A 22,307-nucleotide genomic window follows, 5' to 3' on the forward strand; every position below is an offset into this window, starting at 1 on the left:
TGTAAAAGGGTTCCCTTTTTCTTTTCTTATTTTCAGCAATCAAAAATAAAAAAACAGTGACCATCAATATTCACAAGCAGCATAGATTGAGACTTAAACAATCTAAAAATACAGAAGCAATAGTGAGTATTCGAAGGAAAACAAAGGCAAACGAAAAAAAGGTTACTTTTTTATTTTTCTTCTATTTTTTTTCTGATTTTCGCATATATATATACATATATTTCTTTATTTTTTCTGTTAATACAAACATAAAATATATATATATTTTAAAAAAACTAGAAAAAAAACAAAAAAAATTTACCTTTTGAACTTCCCGGTGGCCGGCGCCGGCGATGGACGGCGACCGGTGACCGGCCCCAGGGCTGGATTTTCCTCTCCTCTCCCCCTCTCTTCCTTTTTTTTTCTTTTCCTCTCTCAACTGACTTTTTTTTTAAAAAAAATTTCTTATATAGGGGCCAAAACGCTGTGTTTTGGCCCCCTTCCTTTTTGAATAAAACGACGCCGTTTCACCCCGGGTCGGGTCGACCCGACCCGCTCCAGGTCAGGATCCGCGTGTTTTTTAGCGGAAGGGCAATTTGCGCATTTGGCCCTTCCGCTTTTCTGTGGATTCGCAATTAAGTTCCTATGATTTTGCAATTTGGCCACCTAATTCTCTGAGGTTTTCAATTTAGCCCCGTACCAAGCGCTGCGTTTTAATGATTGGGGATATTTCTGTTTTCGGTCCTCCCATGTTGCGCGCATATTGCAATCTGGTCCTCTCCTCCTTATTTTCTTTTCAAATCTGCCCCACAACTTTGTTTTTAGTTTAATTTTAGTCCTGTTTTCGTTTATTTTCATTTTTTTATTTAAATATCCTTGTTATTTTCATATTATTGATATTATTATTATTATTAGTATGTACTTTTGTTATATGCGTATATATATGTGTTTGTATTAGGTTTTTTTATTTATTCTATTTTAATATTTTTAATGCTATACTTGCCTTTATATTTCAACATTATTATTATTATTACCAATGTTTATATATGTTTTATGTATATATGTATATATATATTTACGTATAGGCTTATTTTTATTACTTTACTTCAATATCTTTATTGTATTTGTTTTTGTGTTTCAATATTGTTATTATATTTATTATTATTATTATTATAATAGTGTATATTTCTATTTAAGTACATAGATTTATATATATAGTATTTTTATTATGTTACATTGTTCTTTTTTGTATTTTAATACCATTACTATTATAATCATTAACCGTAGTATATGTTTTGTTATATACGTATATATTTTATATATTATGTATATTATTATTTTTATTATACATATTACGTATATATTAAATATCGTCTTATTCATGTATTATATCATATATGCACATATCTTTAATATATATAAGTATATCTTTATGTAATATTAGTATTATTATTAATATTAATATGTTTTTTAACATTGTAATTATATGTGTATATATTATGTAAAATGTTTTAATATTATATTATATATATGTTTTATATATATTATGAACATGTATTTTCAATATTATTAGTTAAATTTCTGTATATATTACCCTATGTACATATTTTAATAATACAAGTTACATATTCCTTTTTTACTATCTTATGTATATACTTCAAACACTATATATAGTATATTTCTAACACTATTACTATTTATATATACATATATATATTTTACATATATACTCTTAATTATCTTTATATGTATATTCATCGTGTTCTCATTGTGTTCTCGTATTTCATACTATTGTTACATTTAATATCGCGTGCATTGTCATTGTTTTTAATATTATTGTTGTATGTATTATGTGCCTTGATGTATTTCCAACTATTATCTTTCGTTTCCCGCCCATTTTTATATATTACCCCGTTGTTCATTATTTTAAAATATTTATTCGTGTTTTTATTTATTTCAATAAGCAATGCAACGTACCGATTTAAACACTATGTCATCGATTTCATCACTATGTTGGGTGAATATCAATCGACTCGTGTTAAAACGGTATATCCTTCTCAAAAGAAAACGAAACTTGAAATTTCTCGTGTTTTGATCGGATCACGATTCAATGTTACTTTGGACTTGCAATTTCGAAAATTAAGACCACTTGTTTATAAGATACCAATTTTGGGCGTCGCGAGGGTGCTAATACCTTCCTCGCGCGTAACCGACTCCCGAACCTTAATTTTTCTCTGGACTGTCACCTAAACCTAAACTTGGCCTTCTTTTTGTTTTAAAAATAAATTTATTAGGTGTCCGATCACACCTATAAAAGGGATCGGTGGCGGCTCCCTTTGTTAATAAAACCGAAAGTTGGTTTTCAAATGTTTAATAAATCGCCACAATTAGCGACCAACCGAGAGTAAAATTTTTACGTCGCTACATAGGGTTTTTAAATTTTTTTATAATTTTTTGAGATGTAAAGTTAATAATATTTGAATTATTTGAATTGCAAATTTTAATTCGATTCAAAATCGAAACTCAAACTACTTAGTTTGATTAAATCTTAGTTTTTACTTTTTTTCGAAATTTTTTAATGCAATTGAGTTTTGATCGTTATTTACAATGCATTACACATGGCTTAGCACATGGGCGTGTGACTTGGTCGTGTTGCATAAGTCAGTATACCTTACCAGTTTGGCATGACCTAGTACACGGTCTGGCACACGGGCGTGTGTGGCCACTTCGAAGGGCACACGGGCTAGACACACGGGCGTGTGGTCGGCTGTGTGACCCAAATCAGTATGTATGCCCTATTTTCACATGGCCTGAGACACGGACATGTCTAGAGCCGTGTAAGGCACATGGCCTGTTCACACGAGAGTGTGACCCTTATATGTTTGAAAATTTTCTAAGTTTCTAGAATTTTTATATGTTATTGGTTTAGCCGCGAACCACTTCTAAAGCATGTTTAAAGCCTCATATGCCCTTATAAGGGACAATGTGATTGTGATGAATGGTATTTGAATATGAATGCATAAATGTATAAGTTATGTATGATAAATGACATGTATTGATCGGTAATACCTCGTAACCCTATCTAATAGTGAATAAAGGTGAAGGGTGATACATTTTATTTTTTGAAAATTCAGATAGGTTCAGTGCATTATTTTTGAACATTGAGATTTGTTGAGTGGGGAAAAGTTTGGAGTTGAAATTGCTAAAGGGAAAACATACCACATAGGACATATTTTCTGTACACTGTTAGAAAAAAGTATTGAAAGTGTGTCTAGCTGGACACGTTTTCATACCATGTTAGCTAAAAACATGTCCAATTAGATGCATTTTCAGTTCTTTTTTTTTAAAGTGCATTGAAAACATGTCCTACATGGAGCGTTTTCCCTTTAACAATTTCAACTCCCCACTAGCCCCGAAAAATTTTCTAAATCATTTGCCACTGACCCTCGGGTTTATAAAAGTAATCTATTTTAGCATTGAGTGGCATAAGGCATTTACGAATAAAGAAAATTGTAAAAAGATCAGAAGAAGAGAAGTTGGCACATAAGACATAATTTGGAGCTATCATGTAATTTGCATAAACTAATGATCAATTTTTTGTTCATATTTTATTACAAAACTATTTTTCTCCATAATGATTTTGTTTTGAACATGTGGAACAAGTTATTTCGTTGAAAATGAGTGGACGAATTAATGTTATTGTTTATTAAGACGGTGAAGTGCATGACACTAAGACTAGGGTCATTTTTTTTATTAGAAAACACAACACGACTGACTTTTAATTAGAACATATAATTGCTAAAAATATGTTCAAAAATTAGGCGAAAAATCGTCAGATCCAACCAGATGTCACTTAAATATTGATTTTGTACTTTTGCAGACCCCGTCAGATATGACACTTTCGATATAAGAGGTACGAAGGAATTGGAGGCGATGGTGCAGACGCACATTAATAGTGGATCACCATATCTTGAGTTATATGTAGAGTTTGCAAGGACAGATGAAGACCCTCGGAGGTCGACATATGTTCTAGTTCGAGAGTCTAGAACGAAAGAACAAGCCGAGAGTCCAACGAAACAGTTGTGTGGTGGGTTCACTGATTTGTTAAAACGTTCTCATTATGATATCCCAGAATCATCATTGGGAAGACACTCATCTGTTTCGGCCCTTGATTTCAACTGCGATAGGTAAAACACTGAATAGTCGGGGTTTGGTGGTAATACAGAATATTGGAACCCTGCACGACACTTAGTGATTTTGATTTGAACTTCTGTCAGCCAATATTCAACAATGGGAACACTTACAGAGGAATGACATCAAGTTCCAGTGGTTGGCAATCAACATGTGTTTTTGTTTGTTTTGACAACTATACAAGAATGGATGCTATACTCTCTACGACGTCCACCAGCGAAGGGACATCTAACCCTGAAGATGTTGATGAGGTTGAGAATAAAGAGGACACTGAATTCGATGCCGATCTAATCTGGGAGTCTGATGCCGATGGTTCAGAAGTTACATTATTTTTTTAACCAGAGTCGATACTAATTAAACCAGAAGATGGAGGTCTAAACAGTAAAGGTCTGGGCGAAGATGTCGAAGAAGATCTACGGTTTAAGGCGTACTCACCTCCAGCCCACATGCATAATATTGACCTATCAATAGAAGATGCGTTGGAGTTTGCAAAACTACCACACAGAAGACTAAGCCATGCGTGTTTTTCATTGAATTCAGGTGATTTAGAAGTGGGGAGGGAGTTTTCCTCTAAAGATGGTTTTATCACTACAGTGGAGCGATACAACATCTGGAATAGAGTAAACTTCGACGTTGTTATACCTCGATCTAAAAAGTTTGAGGCAAAGTGCGTAATGCAAAACAACAGATATGCATGGAAAATCATGACTTCTGTTAAGAAAAATTCGGGGTTGTGAACCATAAAGAAATATACCACACCGTATACTTGTGTTGTCACAGATACTGCATTAATATTGTTTTGTATTTGAAAAGTTGAATTGCTGATTTTAACGTAGTCGTGTTGTTACAAGTATTTCACGAGATTATCTGAAATTAGATTTAGAGATGATTGCGGACATAATACTACCTATGGTCAAAGCGAGTCCCAGGCTTGCTATGCTTGTTTTAATTGTAAATATCTGTATTCAGTTCGATTGCAGATATCTTCTCATACACTAATGGCAAACCTGCAAAAATTGAATACAACTAAGTTAAATAAAATTAATAGAACTAAGTAAAATAACAAAACCAAATTTCACCAAATTGTCGATCCCTTGTAACAGCACTAAAAACTTGTTGCTTGTGAAATGATATGTGAATTGTGCAAGTATACGCGTTGAATCAAGTAATAAAGTGATGAGTGAGTATCGTTCCTACGAGGATCGAATTGAGGCACAAAAGTGATCAAGTTATTATAATAAAACACAATTAATGCTATAGTAAAGCTATGGTAAGTATGCAGTGGCAATTAAAGGAATAATGATGTGTGCAATATATGGAATTAATGAATACTTGGAAACTCTATGGCAAAATGAGAATAAAAATGTAATGGCAATTATAAGAATTACTATAGGGATGTTATGTAAACGATCAAGTAAATAACTATGATTGATATGGTAAAGATACGGCGGCAAAGAATAAAGGATATATGATGTTGATTTAGAAGGTTGGGATTACTAAGAATCTACCCTTACTGTCAATAATACCTCAGCAAAATCATACTCGGTTTACTACTCAGAAAAGTTCTAAAATGGTCTGCTTTTTTCTAGAGCAAAAACCTCAAGTTACCTTGCCTGTGTCTGTGGGCTTTTAATATGGTACCCTACACTATTTTCCTTCTATATGAACGTTGCTCTATGTCTAAAGTCTACTGTAACTATCTATCGAGTACTTTCTCGTATCATTAAATTTTGGTCCAACTAATCCAACCTTTTCAGAATTAAATTAGTTTATGGGCATGCTGCACTGCCGTCTATGTCTAGGGATTGAATGCATACAATTTAAAAATAAAAACAATTGAATGAAACAGTAAATTGAATTAGATAAATGCTTCAACCATTAAAGAAAATAAAAGTTTCATCATATAATCCTAACCCAATAAGATTTAGCTCATGGGTTGGCACATAAAATTCAAAACCAAAATAACATCCAACACCATTTTTATCATTCAATTCACGGAAGAACAAAGTAAGAAATACAAAAGACTTCGGGAAGATAGCTTTCGCGTGTCCAGTTCACACACCAACAGCACAGTGTTCTACGATGGCTGAAAGGGATTGCTTTCATCTTCCTCTTTCCGTCTCTACTCTATCGCTACCCTCCATTTTTGCATAAGGATCTCTTTCTTTTTTTTGTTCCTCTTTTTAGGTTTCCTCTTTTAGTTTTTTATAGGCTTTTGCCTAGGGTAAATCCAAAAACTGAAGTTTATCTTCTCATTTTTTAAATTCTTTTTTCAACAACCCAATATTATCTTCTTCTATTTTTAAATTCTTTTTTCAACAACTCAAGATTATCTTCTTTTTAAATTATTTTTTCTAGGATAAAAACCAACAGCCTAGGATTATCTTTTCCTCTTTTTAGGTAGATTTTTTTGGTACAAGTATAGTTGGGTTGAAACTAGTATGCGTTAAGTGTTGACTCGGTCTTCCTGGAATTGCCACGATATTTATACTGACAAAATGTCCAACCTTTTGCCCCAGTAAACTGGCACTCATTTATTTTTTGTTCCTCAACCTACTCTTGCCAAACCACCAAACAGATCCCTATCACAAGCAATTAAAAGTACTTAATATTTAAACACAGTCCAAGCTCCTTATATAATGATAAAATACTAGTGAAACATCCTAAAATGCTAATAAATGTACCTTAGTACAAGCAATTGACCAAGTCTAAAAGCATGAAATATAAAAGAGTTATTAACCGTAAGGTGTAGATTGCAAAGTAGAAGGCATTGGAGAATATGCATAATGGATGGGACATGTCGTATATCAATTTATGGCAATGGTGTCGGGCACTAGAGATGTACGTTTCAGGTTGCAACCGATACGAAAATGATGCATGCATACTACAATGATCGATTGCTCCATGGACGTAGGGTGTCCCATCGTTTCTTCTAAACTTTCAAGCAATGTTGACAGGTATTCCAGTACTGTAAGCCACTAATACAAATCGACGGTACCTTTATGTACAGGAGATATACCCATCGGTTGTTGTTGGCTATGGCACAAGAAGACAATTGAAAAATCATGTTGATTACCTTTGCAATAATACCGGGAGAGTCAATAAACGATTGAATTTTTTTCCTATTTAGGTCGAGGAGGCATGTTTGCCCCAAACCCAATATATGTGTCATCTTCGGCAAGAAACTTGAAATACTGGCCGTAATTGAACGACAAGGAAACCTTTGAGACTCCAAACACCATAGGTATTGTCTAAGACATATTGCAGCGAACTACCATAGACAACACAATTCTATAACTCAGCACGCACAAGTGATCAATATGGGTATGTATTCGCCACTATTTCAATTGTTTGATATTTAACCGAGCCATGCAAGTTTGGGTATTATAGATTAACTATTCACTTTACTTGATAGGGTACGAGCTCGTCAAATACCATTTCCATGAAATATTAGAAAACTTACGAGCAATTAACAGTGACGGGGCGGGGTACCTGATAAGTGCTAAAAGTAACATGCTCTAATCCTGTTGCTAATGCATTTTTGGTTGATTATTCGATGTAAAATGGTGAATTTTATGCTCCTAATCCTTTAAATTCATGATTTTATACTTAGGAGAGCATTTGGGAGTAAAAAGAGTGAAAAACGAGCAAAAATCAAAAAATTAGATAATCGGAGCAAGTTTCAAGAGCCACACGGGCTAGACATACGGCCGTGTGAGCTATATAGTCATGTTCCAATCCGTGTGGAAATCACAAATCACACTCCAAATATATGGGAAAGCGCATTTTATAGGTTTTTTGAGCATTTTGAGACCTATATATGACAAAAATTAGAATATATTAGGGATCTGACATAAAATATTTAAGAAAACAACTGGAAAAACACCATTGAAGTCGAATCTAAAGTAGATTTCCATAAAGATTTAAGATCTCCATTTGATTTCTTTAAAGTTTATTATGAGTTTCTTTATTTCTTGTGGTTATACTACCTTTGGGGTGCTTTTAATTGCTATCATGAACTAATTTTCCAAATACCTAGGAAGAAGAACCCTAGGATAGATTCTATTATTTGATTTTTATTTTTACGTAATAAATACTTGAATCTTGTTCTCAATTATGTATGCTGAAATCTTGGTTTAATATTTCTAGACTATTAATCATATTTGATGTGCTTGAATTAGAGAAGGAATAGACCCTGTTTAAGAGTAGATCTAGCGTAATTACGTGGGGTTGTATGCAATCCTAGAAACAGGGCAACATAAATCTACCGGATTAGAGTCAAATCTAATAGGGGAATCCATAAATTGAGTTAATGCGATAATATGGGTTTTAATTAGAAAGAAATTTCAATTAGTCAACCTAGAGTCAATTGCTATTAATCTTGAAAAGAGATATGGACATAATTTAAGGATTTCTACGGATCAAGATACTAAGTCTAGAAATTACGTAATATAGATTGATAATAACAGATGTAGTCTAGGTGGATTCTTTCCTGAGTATTGTCCCGCTTTTTGGTTGTTAATCAGTTATTTTCCTGATTTGTTCTTTGTCATGTTCTTTAGTTAATTATTTTAGTTAATTTTAGTTTTTAACCAATCACTCAAATTTATCTGTTAAATAATAGAAAGACAGTAATTACAAGTACTTTTAGTCTTCGTGGGAGCGATATCCTTGCTCACCGTAGTTATACTATTAATTGATTGGTGCACTTGCCTTAGTCAAAATTTTAGTTGGTTTACTACCGCATCAATACCTCTTCAACATACCATTCAATTAATGAACACAATTGTATTACAGGGGGTTTACAATATAGGCACATGACGACAAACCTGATGAAATGCATTAGCTCTGGATTGAAGGAAACGCTCATTAGTCAATAACCTCGATTGTCAAATAAACATATTTTTGTTTGGCTAAACTTTTTCTAAAGCGAGTGGAGAAATATGTTGGACAAATGTAGGGCGGCTACGTCTGGAGCAATGACGTACTGAAAAAATTATGAAGGATACAGCACGAGCGAACTGTATGCATCTAGTGTGTCACTCGCACGAAGGCCTATTGTTTTGGATTACAGATTTCGGTCAATTAGACCAAGGTATTTTTGGGAGAGTGTACCATGTAGACCTAAGACGATGAACTTACAATTGTAGGAGATTAGACGCACTTTGTTTTCCATGCGCTCATGCAATTGCAATATGTACCAATCAACATTTGGATTACATGAGCTTAATGAACGAAGTGTACAAACTAAAACACAAGTATAACGTGTGAAGAAACATATTTCTATCGATCCCAAATAAACATATGTGGCTGTCTGTATTAAGCGCTCCATTCAAGCTGTTACCCGATAGATCATTGCGTTGCAAACCAAAAGGTCGACCGAAATCAACTCGGATACACGATAACATGGATATTTGGGAGAAGTCAAACCAATCGAGGTTATGTGAGTGGTGTAGGAACCCAGGGCATACAATGCTGTCATGTCTACACCGACAGGATGATATAAGAACAACACCTCATTAACAATTTTTTTTAATTTTTTATTTCATATTCAAATTTTGATGTAATTTGTAACAACCCATTTTTAAGTAGCGACGGAACAGCGGTTCAAGACCACAAATTTTTATCAATTTGACTTGTAAATATTATTTTTAAAATATTTATAGAGTCATTAGGGTCGTATTAAAATTTGGTTAAGAAATTTTATCATTTGGATAGCTAATTTATGAAGAAGGACTAATTTGTAAAAGATGCAAAACTTATCGATTAATGCAATTGGATGATTTAATGGCCTAAAAATGCAATTGGATGATTTAATGGCCTAAGTAGAAAATGAGGGAGGAAAAATAGGGAAATTAATCCTTATTTTGGATAATGGACGGCAATAGGGATTAAATTTAAAGAAAAATTGAATAAAAATTTAGTATAATGGCAATTTTGTAATTAAAACAAAGTTAAAACAAAACTAAGTAAAGGTTAAGTCTTTCTTCTTCATTCTATCTTCAAACTTGCCGAAAAACCATGGAAAATTATGCTTGGAGAATCGGACAAACATAGTATCTTGCATGTGAGCTATTTCTAAGACTGTTTCTTTTAATTTTTATATTTTTGATATCGTTGCAACTAGATCCAGCTAGCCTATACCTTCATTTTTTAATCTATTAAAAATTTTAGAAGTTTCCATTGATGAATCTTGAATTTTTTTAATGATAACTATGTATTTGAAGCTGTGATTGTTATTTAGTGATTTTGTGAAGTGATTTTTGTTAGATTTTGATTTTAGGATTAAATTATGAAAATGTCAAAATTTTAGGGTCTAATAGTGAATTTGATGTTTATTAATGACTTTTTAAGGGCCTAGTATATTCGGCTAAAATGTTTACTTGAGAAAAATGGTTAATTTGATGGTTTTTGGGTTAAAGGACTAAATTGAAAAAGTTGTAAAAGTTAGGGGTAATTATGTAATTTCAAAAAATAAAAGTGTATAAAATGTAAAATAAATTGGAATATGAAATGTAAGTTGATAATTGAGAAATTTTACATTTTAGATCAAGAATTAGTTGATACTCGTGAAGGAAAAATTGTGGAATTGTCCCTGAACTTCTGCAAATACTACAATTTAGTCCAGGTAAGCTCGTATGGTTTAAAATTTTTAAAATTTAATATCTATATGAATTGTTGGATGATATAAAATGGCATAATAGATATATTTAATTATTGATGATGTAAGGTTATTTGAGAGATGTTATTGAATTCTGATTTTTTGATCGGATTAAACTCAAGATAGAGTACAATCGAGATATGGTGTGTTATGGGGATTGGAGTGGAGATTGTTGTGGAGTGTTAAATACATATGTTTCCTGAGTAGATCGAGTTTCAGCATTTGTTTCAGACTTTGGTGTTATATTATCTGTTTTAGTGTGTTTCGGTTGAACTAGCTCTTCGGAGCCGTTGGTGTGTTTCAGATAGATTAGCTCTTATGAGCATCTGGTGTGTTTTGATTGGAATATCAATATGCTCTCATCTATAAGTCGTTTATCAGATTGTAAACCTCAGTAAGTTAACTTGTTTAGTGATTTTTGATGGTTTTGTTTTATACTTGATATTTGAATTTAATTTTACAATTCACTGCTATAATTGTGGATGACAAGGAACACATATGGTTGTAATATTATTATTTGTTTTGTTGCACTCACTTTGGTAAGATTTATCGTTTTGGTACATTGAGCTTACTAAGCTTTAATGAGCTTATTTGTGTTATTTTCTACGCTTGTATATATTCTGAAGGTTGGATGGTCGGATCATCACTCAAATCACACTATCCTCTCATTTTCGGTAGTTTTTGAAACATTTATTTTGGATTATATGGCATGTAATAGGCTTGTACGTCATTACTATTGTTTTGAACATGCAAAATGTTAAGTATGACCTTATGTGCAAAAAAAAAAATCAACTTATATAATATATGAGAATGAGGTAAATATTTTAAGGAAAATATGAATGATATGTGTTAATGCAATGTGTGTTTGAGGTAGTGTTAGAATTTTGTGAATTGATAAGTTGTGGTTGATGATTCATTTTGATGTATAATTGTATATACTTGTGGTATCAATGAGGATACATTGGTTAGGCACTTAGGATGGTTGATTTAACATGTTTTTAACTTATTTAATGTCACTTTGAATAGGTCTTTTGGTTGGTAAATGGATTACTTAGAGTTTAAGTAACCTTCAATTGGTAAATTTGTTGTTTAAGGTTCATTTTGGGTCCACACGGCCTAAAACATGGGCGTGTGACTCAGCCGTGTAAGACACACGGTCATGTGTCATCTGAAGAGTTATTTAGGGTGCAAGTCAGTGAGTCACACAGTCAGAGAGTTACACGGGTGAGGACATGGGCTGGGACATGGCTGTGTGTCCCTAGTTCGATTGTTACACGACCTGAGACACAAACGTGTGTCTTAGCAGTGTAAGGCACACGGCCTGGCCACACGGTCGTGTGACCCCTATTTTGTAAATTTTGCATCTTTTTCTTAAACTTTCTAAACTATTTCAAATTGGTCCCAAATTGTTTCTAGGTTATTTTTAGAGCCTCGAAGGCTCGATTTAAGGACGTTTTGCATGAGTATAAATGGTTTATGATATGATTATTATACTGATTGATAAAATTTTCATATGTTTCTGATTGTTCTGTAATACTCCATAACCCAAATCTAGCGACTGAGACGGGTTGCCGATGTTACATAATTTGTAAACACATGCTTTTATTATACCATACAAATAAAAAAATACAACTTTGTTCTATTATTCCCTTGCATGCTTGATTTAATAATATGAAATGATAATGAGAATCAATTTTGATGCAAAAATGATATTTATTTAAAAACATAAGAATATACAACGTCGATACAATAAAAACATTTCATATTTATTTAAAAAATTACATGAAAAGTACAAAAATAAAATAAATCAATACAATCCCTGATCAGAATGTTTGTCACATCGAGGTAGTTGACGGTTGTGAGCCGAATTCTTTTTTGGTTTAACCTCCGGTACAGGTTGTAGTCTTGGCCTCTCATCTTTTTTGCCTTTGTCTGTAGTTGATTGTAATCAGTTGCTCTTCGATTTCCATCGTGTATCCTCCGGTTTAGGAATAGGTGGTTGCGAGGTCCACTTTGGTAAAACAATGATCCTGGAGGTGTTTGCGACACCATTGGCGTAGGGGTATAACTATATTGTATCCCATACATCAATGGCATAATGATCGGACTTTCGGTCAGTGCCCAAACATAGACGGCCTATATGTCATCGTCGAAAACTTCAAAGGCATCAGCGTGTAATATGCCGAGGATAGAGGTCTATAAGCAAAACTTGGCATCAAAGTAGAAGAAAAAAATGTAGTGCAATTGTGGTGTTTGTGTAAAAAAGACGGGGTTAGTATAAGCACTAGAATAAGTCGAGTCATATTGACCAGGAAGGTGGTGCGAAAATAGGTGTTAGTTGTTGTGTAGGCGTAGACAATTGACCCGTCTCGACAACTCTATTGTGGCCTCCTCACCTTGGATTCCTAGGTGTTTGTCGTGGCCTCCTAGTATGTGATTGTCTACCTCTCACCTTTCCACCTAGCAAATATGGCTTGCCATAGACCCTAAACCATGACATGTATTCCAGATAGCAGGCTAACTCAAGTGTGACAATAGTGTCATGAGTAGGTAAAAACTCGTACCTATTGTTCCTAATGTTGATATATTGCTCTTGGAATATTGGTCAATTCTCATCTATTCTCCTCTGCAAATTGCTATGATGCAAACCTTTGATGTCTTATGGTGCTGATGGAATCGATTGCCTGAACCTGAATTGCCGAAGCATTCTATCCGACTCGTGCATCTCCACGACAGTGTACACTACCAATGACATCTTCATGTGCTAGATGTTGGAATTAACCAAAAATTTAGATGGGATGCATTCTTGAATTGTTGGATTAGAGTATAACATCCATTCAAACTATATTAAAATAATAAAAAATTTAGTTATCTATATAATACTAATTTTTAAAGAAACTATGTTAAAATTATATCAATCAAATTTTAAAAAAAATACATATATCCGCTTCCGATCGTTGGTCTAATAGAAGCTGTATATCTTAAAGCTCATCCGATAGTCCTATGTGACTCGAGCCATTGTTCCACCTATTGAAATAATATGTTAACACAATAATTTAAATTTTAAATAATTTTATTATGGTAAATATATTATCTAATGAATTTTTCCTTGTTACAAGTGGAAATGTATAAGGGTAGTCCGCTCGAGGACGTAAAAATGACAATCGATACCACGCCCATGATTGTAGTAGTAGCATGCAACCATCAATTTTGATTTTTTGTAGTGTCGTTGCTCAACACATTTCTCGATACAATGTTGCCAACACAACTAACCCCCAACTGAGTTCGTTCACTTCTCTAAAGTCGACAAGTTTTAGAAGCCACCTTAAATGGACAAGATTTCTTGACTTATCGGACATTAGAAAACCCTCAATTATCATAAGAATGTACATCCAGGCATGTTGTTCTCTTTGGACTTCAGTAAATTCCTTATCGAGCCTACCAAAATTTCTTTTTAACCAATTCATATCTATCTGGGCTCCATAAATCATTTCCAAAACCCTCCCTAAACGTCGCTCACGTATGTCTCTCCAATTGGTTGCCTGAATTGACTCAGTCACTACCCGTCCATCCACGGGTAATCCGAGTTGTAACTGCATGTTCTTTAGAGTGATAGTACATTCGCCACATGAAAGATGAAATGTGTGCGTCTCAAGTCTCCACCTTTCCACCAACCGACTTACAAGTAAGGTTCGATTGAGGGTAATGGAGAAGTGGGTAGATTACGAATATACGTTTTCAAAATTCGATCTTCCACTTATATATAAAAAAATACAAAATATTAAATTTCAATATAATAAGAAAATATTTAAATTAAATTACATTAAATATAATAAAAAATTATTACCATTTGTAATTGAGTGACAGAAATGTGCTTATCATTCAAACAATTTAGAGATTGTGCTATTGTTACTTTTCAGAAACACGAAACAAATTGTATTTATACATTTTACAAAAATCTTAAGACAATTTTAATAAAATAAACTAGAGTTGAGAGAGAAATAAATTTTGAGTGAGAAATAAAGAAGGAATTGAAAGAAATTTGAAAGAGATTTAAGAATGTGAGAGAGAGTTGAGATTGAATTGAATAAACAAAATGAAATGGGGGTTATACAGAAAAGAAAAGATGATCGTGTGGGGGGGGGGAGGAAGGGAAGCCATTGGTCCTAATGACTAATTAGTTGTTGGGGTAAAGTGACCGTTAGGGAAAAACGCTTACAGCTAAAAGTATTTTTATATTATGTGACAAAAATGTTTTCAGTTAGAAATTTTTTCTTGGAAATTAACTAAAACCGCTTTTAGCTAGAAGTATTTTAATAAAATTAGTTTAGTCCCATAATTTTTTGAAAATATGATTCAATCTCACAAATTTTTTTTTAAATTTTCGGCATTTTTAGGTTATTTACACCTATATTAAAAGATATTAGCCAATTCTTCCTTTTTGTTTCGCTATGAATAAAGTGGGACCCGATTGGGGGTAGTTTTGGGTCAAGCTTTTCAGTAGGTAACTGTGTTACACACTACACCTGTTAGTGGACTGTTGTCTTCCTTTATTTTTTTCTTTTCTTTTTCATATTTTAAATTGAAAAATTATTATAATGTTGATTAAATTAAATTCAACTAAGATGTAATAACTATCAACAAAAGTTGAGGACTCTGATTTTTTTTATTTAAATTTAAATTTTATTATGTATAATTTCTATGTATGAATCTTTCATCTTATTAAATATAATTACCATGTATAAGTTTTAGTTTAACAAAATAATTTTAATTTAAATTATTTTGATTTTTTATTGTTTTGTATTAGTTTAATCATATTTTAAAATTTTCTAGTTGCAATTTCCATAACCAATAATGTGAATCATTTATCAAGGGTAGAAATGGAAGTATTGCCTAGATTTATTCGGCTCTGTTTTGATACATTTAAACACTAGACTTTAAGTCAAAGAAGATTTAAATAATAAAATTATTGATTAAGTCTTTAATTTAATTGGTATGGATATTGTTGTTAATACAAGAAGAGATAAGTTTTAAGTACACTGAAATACATTATCATCCTATTTATGGGTTAAGAAGAGCTATAGAGAATTTTATCTATTATGTTAAAAATAATCGAACCTATAATAAGACTATTCAAAAATAAAATAAAATTATTGTTAATAAAACGTTAAATAAATTACCAAATTAAATAAAAGGATGACCATTCACTAATTATCAACGCTAATATAAATTTGGTCAAAATTGGCTAAAACTGTATATTTTTTAACAATTAAAGAAAAGTTATGTAACTTAAAATGATGATCAGCTTAGCTTTAGAAGAGATTTTGATACTCAAAAGGAAACACGTCAGACTATGAAGTCTAAATTCAACATCTTTAGCGGTTAGTTTGAATTATTATTTAATTAATAAAGATAAATAGTCACTACTTGAGTTTGAAAAAATGTTTATATGTAATTATATATAATATTAACTTAAAATAAATTTATCAGCTGCACTAATTTGAACTTTAAAAATAATATTATTATGAGAAATAATCATAAATTTTAAAAAATTTAATTTAATTTTTTTACTATAAAACAGACATGAATATAATTTTGATAATAAAAATATAAAATAAAATTTTAAGAAAATTATTTGTTACTTTCCACGAGAAATTTTCTCCTCCTTTGTTGAATAATTATAATATATTAATGATAGGTAGTTAAACTTGAATTATGGATTGGCATGCCTATTTTTTATATAATATAATTAATGAGTTATTGAATTCTTTTAATGTGTTTGTGGGGGGTTTTTTACAAATATGGTATAAAAAATTATTATATACGAAAATAGGTTTTCAGATAGATTATTTACGAAAATGAGTTACTTTTTTTTAGTATTAATAAATTTTTTCTAATATTTTATTATTATTATTATTATATTTTAAAAAATTTCGGGTTAAAAACGGGTCTCCCGTGACCCGTAGGCGCCACATGTGGTGCCTGATGCAGGGGCACCACACCCTGCAGGCATGTAGTCATTTCATGACCCTCCTAGTGACTTGTCATCTCAAATTGGAGAGGGATGGAATTTAATTGTAGAAAAACAATAATGGGGGAGATTAGTAAATTAATTATATTATATAAAAAAATTGGAGAGGGATGGAATTATTAATAAATTAATTTTAGTGATTTTACTGTATTATGATTTTTTAGAAATATATTTTTTTAAGAAAATCATTTTATAGTTATTTTGTGTTAGTAATTAATAATTATAAGTTGTTAGTGTTTATAGTTTAGTGTTTTATGATTTTTTAATATAATTTTTATATAATGTAAATTTATATTATTATTTATTTATTTGATAATTTTTATTGATTGATTAAAATTTTGATTAAATTTGTTGTTATATAATTTTATAGGTTGTGTGAAAGAAACTACTTAGGTTTGTTTCAATTTCAATTATTTTTAATTCATATGTTTTTTAATCTTTAGATAATTTATATTTATTTTTTATTGTATGTAAATGATGGGGAATTATAAAATTAATTTTTAAAATGGTTGTGCAATAAAATTATTTTTTAGTAGTGTATTAGTGTATTGTGATTTTTTTGATAATGTATTTTAAAAAAATGATTAGGTTATATAAATTTATTTATTTATTTATTTGATAATTTTTATTGATTGATCAAAATTTTGATTAAATTTGTTGTTATATAATTTTAATTGCAGATTTGTGACAAATGGATTCATTGATTGATAGTACTAATCACATATCAAGTAGCATTAATAAGATGGTAATGAAATTTTTATTTGATATTCACATTACATTATTTGTTGAATGAAATTATATTGTATTAACTATTTCGTTAATATAATAATGTCAGGTCGAGTACTGCGCATTGAAGGGCCGTATTCATAGTGTAGGGTTTCAGCCGGATGAATGCCTAATACCGTTCTTAGAGTTAGCCGGGTTCGGATCAGCAGCATTGATCCGGACTTTTAATCTACGATATGACTTGATTTCTACCTTAGTCAAGCGATGGCGTCCGGAGACCCACACATTTCATTTGCCATGCAGGGAGTGCACAATCACTCTAGAGGACATTGCACTACAGCTGGGGCTCCCCATCGATGAGAACGCGGTCACGGGCGTAAGTTTGATCTCCAGGCCTGCTCGCCTTTGCTATGACTTACTTGGACGCTCGCCAAGTGAGGGAAAATTTCAAACCTTGAAGTTTTCATGGCTAAAGGCCAATTTTGAATATTTGCCTAGTACTGCCACTGAATTGGAGGTTATGCAGGCAGCGCGAGCTTATATTATGCACCTTGTAGGAGGTGTACTCATGTCGGATACACACAGCAGTGAAGTCCACTTGATGTACTTATCGCTGCTATCTAATTTGCATAACACGCGTTCATACAGTTGGGGGTCTGCAGTGTTAGCCATTTTGTACCGCGAACTTTGTCGGACGACAAATCCCTCTGTACATAGGTGGATGCCTCATACTGTTGCAGTCGTAGGCGCTTTATCAGATGCCATTCTTGGCATCCATTAGTCATCAATCATATATATTTCCACTCGTTAACAGGTGATGAATCTTTACGTGTTACAGCAATTAATTGTCTCTTTTTTCGGATTATATTGTTCTAACAATTTATTTTCATAGATGGAGCACGAATCCGGGTATCGGGAGGTCATACACAGTTCCGATATACCGTCTGATGATCGAGAATCATTCTGGAGAGGGAGTAAGTTTTTTTAATATTATTTTTATTTTATTATTTTATCTCACTTAACCCGCGTTAATATAAAAATGTTATGAACTGTGCAGTTCATTTGGATGCCATATTCTGTTCCTGAAGTTACAGCTGTTATTCCATCGTATGCCCACGTCCACTCACACCTATGGTGCAGTAACGCACCCCTTATCCATTTTCATACGGTGGAGTGGTACGATCGAGTACTCCGGCAGTTCGGTTGTATACAATATATCCCGATACAGCCAGTAAGATTGGATGTATAGCTACATGGCATCAATAGGAGGGGGAGGCATGAAACTGATTGGGGAGATGAGCATTCAGAATATATTACGATGTGGAACAACCGGTTTAGTAGGTTACCTCAGATGGATCGTTGTTTGGATCTGTAGCCCTCGCCACAGTACCTACAGTGGTACTATGAGAAGGGAAAACCATTTTTATTTGGTGGGCGGTCGATGGTAGTCCCCCCTCATACGACACGGATTGGGCAACATCTTCTAGATCCGTATCATACACCAGCTCCGGAGGTAGACCCAGAGTCAGAGCCAAAGTCGGAGCCAGAGCCGGAGCCGGAGCCGGAGCCAGAGCCGGAGCTACACTCCGGGAGCAGCTCATATCCACCATCGTACTCTACTCCTCTAGAGTCGTATCCGTCGCCATTCTCTTCTCCCCCCGGCCCATATCTAGCGCCATTCTCTACTCGCCCCGGCTCGAGTTCATCAGTGGCATTTGAGTCGTTCTCTACACCCATACATATGGATGAAAAGAACGTTGATTACCGTAGTCGTCCACAACGTGAACGTCGAGCTTCGCGAAGATATACCCCTAGAACCACACCATCAAACCATCAATTTTAAGGGGTTTTGTATTGTAAATTACTTTATTTTTATGTAAATTATTTTTTTGCATTATATTTATCGATTTTTTTATTTGGCATTTTATTATCGGATTTGAGTGTGAATTTTAGAATTGCTTAGTTGAAATACATAATACGAATAAAAAAAGAGAATGATTATCCAGTTTGGTAGTTTTGAAGTACTTAAAAATTAAATAAACAATACTTTTTCTTTCAACATGCAATAAGCAACATGTAATGAACAACATCTTAATTTCTATCCTATCACGATGATTGTCCAGTTTGGTAATTTCGGAGTGGGCAGTTACTTCGATTGTGACCAGCTAATTTGCATACTCCACACAGCTTCTCGTCGGATTTCTCTTTAATGTCCATTTTGTTACGGATTCTTGATGATTGCGGACGACCTCTCGGGTTCCTACGCAAGCCTTTGTCTGGGATAAGCTCAAAGGTCAATTGAGGAACCTCCCAAGTAAATAGGTCAAGAAGCACGGGAAACTTATTCTCCCATACACGCAACGTGCGTTCAAGTGTGTACACCTTATCGATAAATTGATCTACATTGAGCGAGACCTTAGCACAAGCTGCCATAACATGTGCACAAGGATAATGAAGTGTTTGGAACCTCCTACAATTGCACCGTCTATTTCGGAGATCAACCCCGTATGACTTAGGTGGAATATCGGGTCGACGACCGATGGTCTCTGTAACGCGAAACGTTTCATTACGTCGTGAATATACTTCTACATTCATCGACCTCGCCATCCGATGGTTTGCAACAATTGCATCCCTGACATGTTCGACAAACACGTGTCTTGCCTCAATCTGGTTGACTTGTTGCTGACCCATTCTTGGCATCAAGGTAGCCAACCTATAGAATGTAGCTGAGAAGACAGATGAAATCAGAAGATGTCGCATTTTCAACAACACAGCGTTAATCCCCTCCACCAAGTTTGTCATCATTTGACCGTAACGAAAGCCCTCGTCAAAATTTTGAGCCCATTGCCATGGCTCCATGCTACCCAACCATTGTCGAAAAGATGTGTTCGTCTGACCTTCCATGTCACTCTCAAGCTGAGTCATCCTCTGCCGAAAAATGTGTGGTTCTAGCTCGTAAGCTGTGTATGTATTAAGACGATATAAGTTAAGTTACAGTCTCGCCACAAAAAAAATGTATGTTATATATTGAAATGATAAGGTTGTTTTTTACCCATTTTCACAACTTGTCTCTTTCAATATGCATTCTTATAATCTCGATGAAAGTTAGCCGCAATGTGCCGTATGCAGTAAACGGATCTCCATGGCACACCAGAATGCCTAATGGCGGCAATTAATCCTTTCCCTCTATTGGAGATGATGCAAATATTATCATTACTAATTACATACCTCCGCAGATTTGTAAGAAAGAATTCCTACGACTCCATGTTTTCTTTATCTACGATGGCAAACGCAATCGGTAGCATGTTCTTGTTCCCGTCTTAAGCAATCGCAATAAGTAAGATTTGTGTATATTTACCGTATAGCCATGTCCCATCCACTTGCACAAATGACTTACAATGGGGAAATGCACGCATACATGGATCAAATGTCCAAAACATCTGTTGGAAAATTCTTTTACCCGGTTGTTGTTGCTCATCCGGGCCATAATAAGGTCGTGTCTGCAACTCAATGACAGTCCCCGGTACGTACTTCCTCATTGCCGCAATTCATCTATGCAACTCATTGTACGATGCATCGAAATTTCCGTACAATTGCTTCATTGCCATCTGTTTAGCTATCCATACCTTTCGGTATGATACTCGATATTGGAATCGTGCCTGCATTTCGGCAATTAATACCGAAACTTTAATGGTCGGCATGTCTTCAACCATTGGCATGATGCATGTACAGATAGTTTTCGAATCAAGTTTTCAATGATCTTCTGTCATTCGTGTTGAAGTACATGTGTGAGGCCCAACAAATTTTCGTATCTCCCACATCTGAGACTTCTAGATAAATATAGCTCGTATCCGCCAATTACAGCCTTCTGTCGACTTCCAACACTCTTTAATATATAATGTCGGTTTAGACTCGACGACTTTGTAGTCTACTGATATATTCATACTATACCGCTTAATGGCAAATACGCATTCTTCCTTACTTTCGAATCTCTGGCCCACGAACAACTCCTCAGGATTAGAATATATGGCCATCTGGTGAGCAGGTAGTATCTCAGGGTACTCCGGGAACTCGGCTGCATGCGCCGCATCGGGGTCTATCCAAGACATGTGTGCCCCAGGATTATTGTGTATCACAATACGACGGATCTGGTTCCCGACTAAAGACGCATTAATGTTTCCATCCTCGTTTACGCCTTCATCATCAATATCATCTGGGATATCATCCACGTCGGAATCACTATCAATATCACTTCATAATCAGAAGGATCACTACTTCGGTATACATCATCACCACCCACATCAGTCTCGGGTGCAGCATTAAAATCAATGTCGATCCCATGTGTAGTTGATTGACTACCAACGTATGATATCGGAACCACCATACACGGCTCTTGAGGTCCATCTTCTTCACCTAATGGAGTTGGATCTTCTATTGACTCCACAATAGCTAACTCAGCAAATAAGTGAATCGGAGCATTTTGGTTGCTATGGCAGTAAAGAGCGACCATTGTCTCCACATCTTCATCGTCTACAAGTTCCATTTCGGTGAATTTTATGAGATCCATTGAAACTGGAAACTTGTAGAAAATTTTCGAGATCCTTCTCCCACAACGTCTATAAATTTTTTCACTAATTTTTTCCTTCATATCATCAAACGAGATATTTCTATTAAATCTCATTGCAACTTGTTTGCGGCATTCAAATATACATCCGACGC

General features: G+C 33.8%; 1 protein-coding gene across 1 annotated transcript; it reads left to right on the top strand.

Moving 5' to 3' along the window:
* Positions 1-17,553: 17,553 nt before the first annotated feature.
* LOC107926942 (protein MAINTENANCE OF MERISTEMS-like) lies at positions 17,554-18,369 on the top strand. Its single transcript, XM_016857886.2, has 2 exons — positions 17,554-17,607; positions 17,698-18,369. The coding sequence occupies exons 1-2, from the start codon at positions 17,554-17,556 to the stop codon at positions 18,367-18,369; spliced, it is 726 nt and encodes a 241-aa protein (XP_016713375.2).
* The last annotated feature ends 3,938 nt before the right edge of the window (positions 18,370-22,307 follow it).

This window comes from Gossypium hirsutum, chromosome A08 (assembly GCF_007990345.1).
Source record: "Gossypium hirsutum isolate 1008001.06 chromosome A08, Gossypium_hirsutum_v2.1, whole genome shotgun sequence".
Taxonomy (NCBI): Eukaryota; Viridiplantae; Streptophyta; class Magnoliopsida; order Malvales; family Malvaceae; genus Gossypium; species Gossypium hirsutum.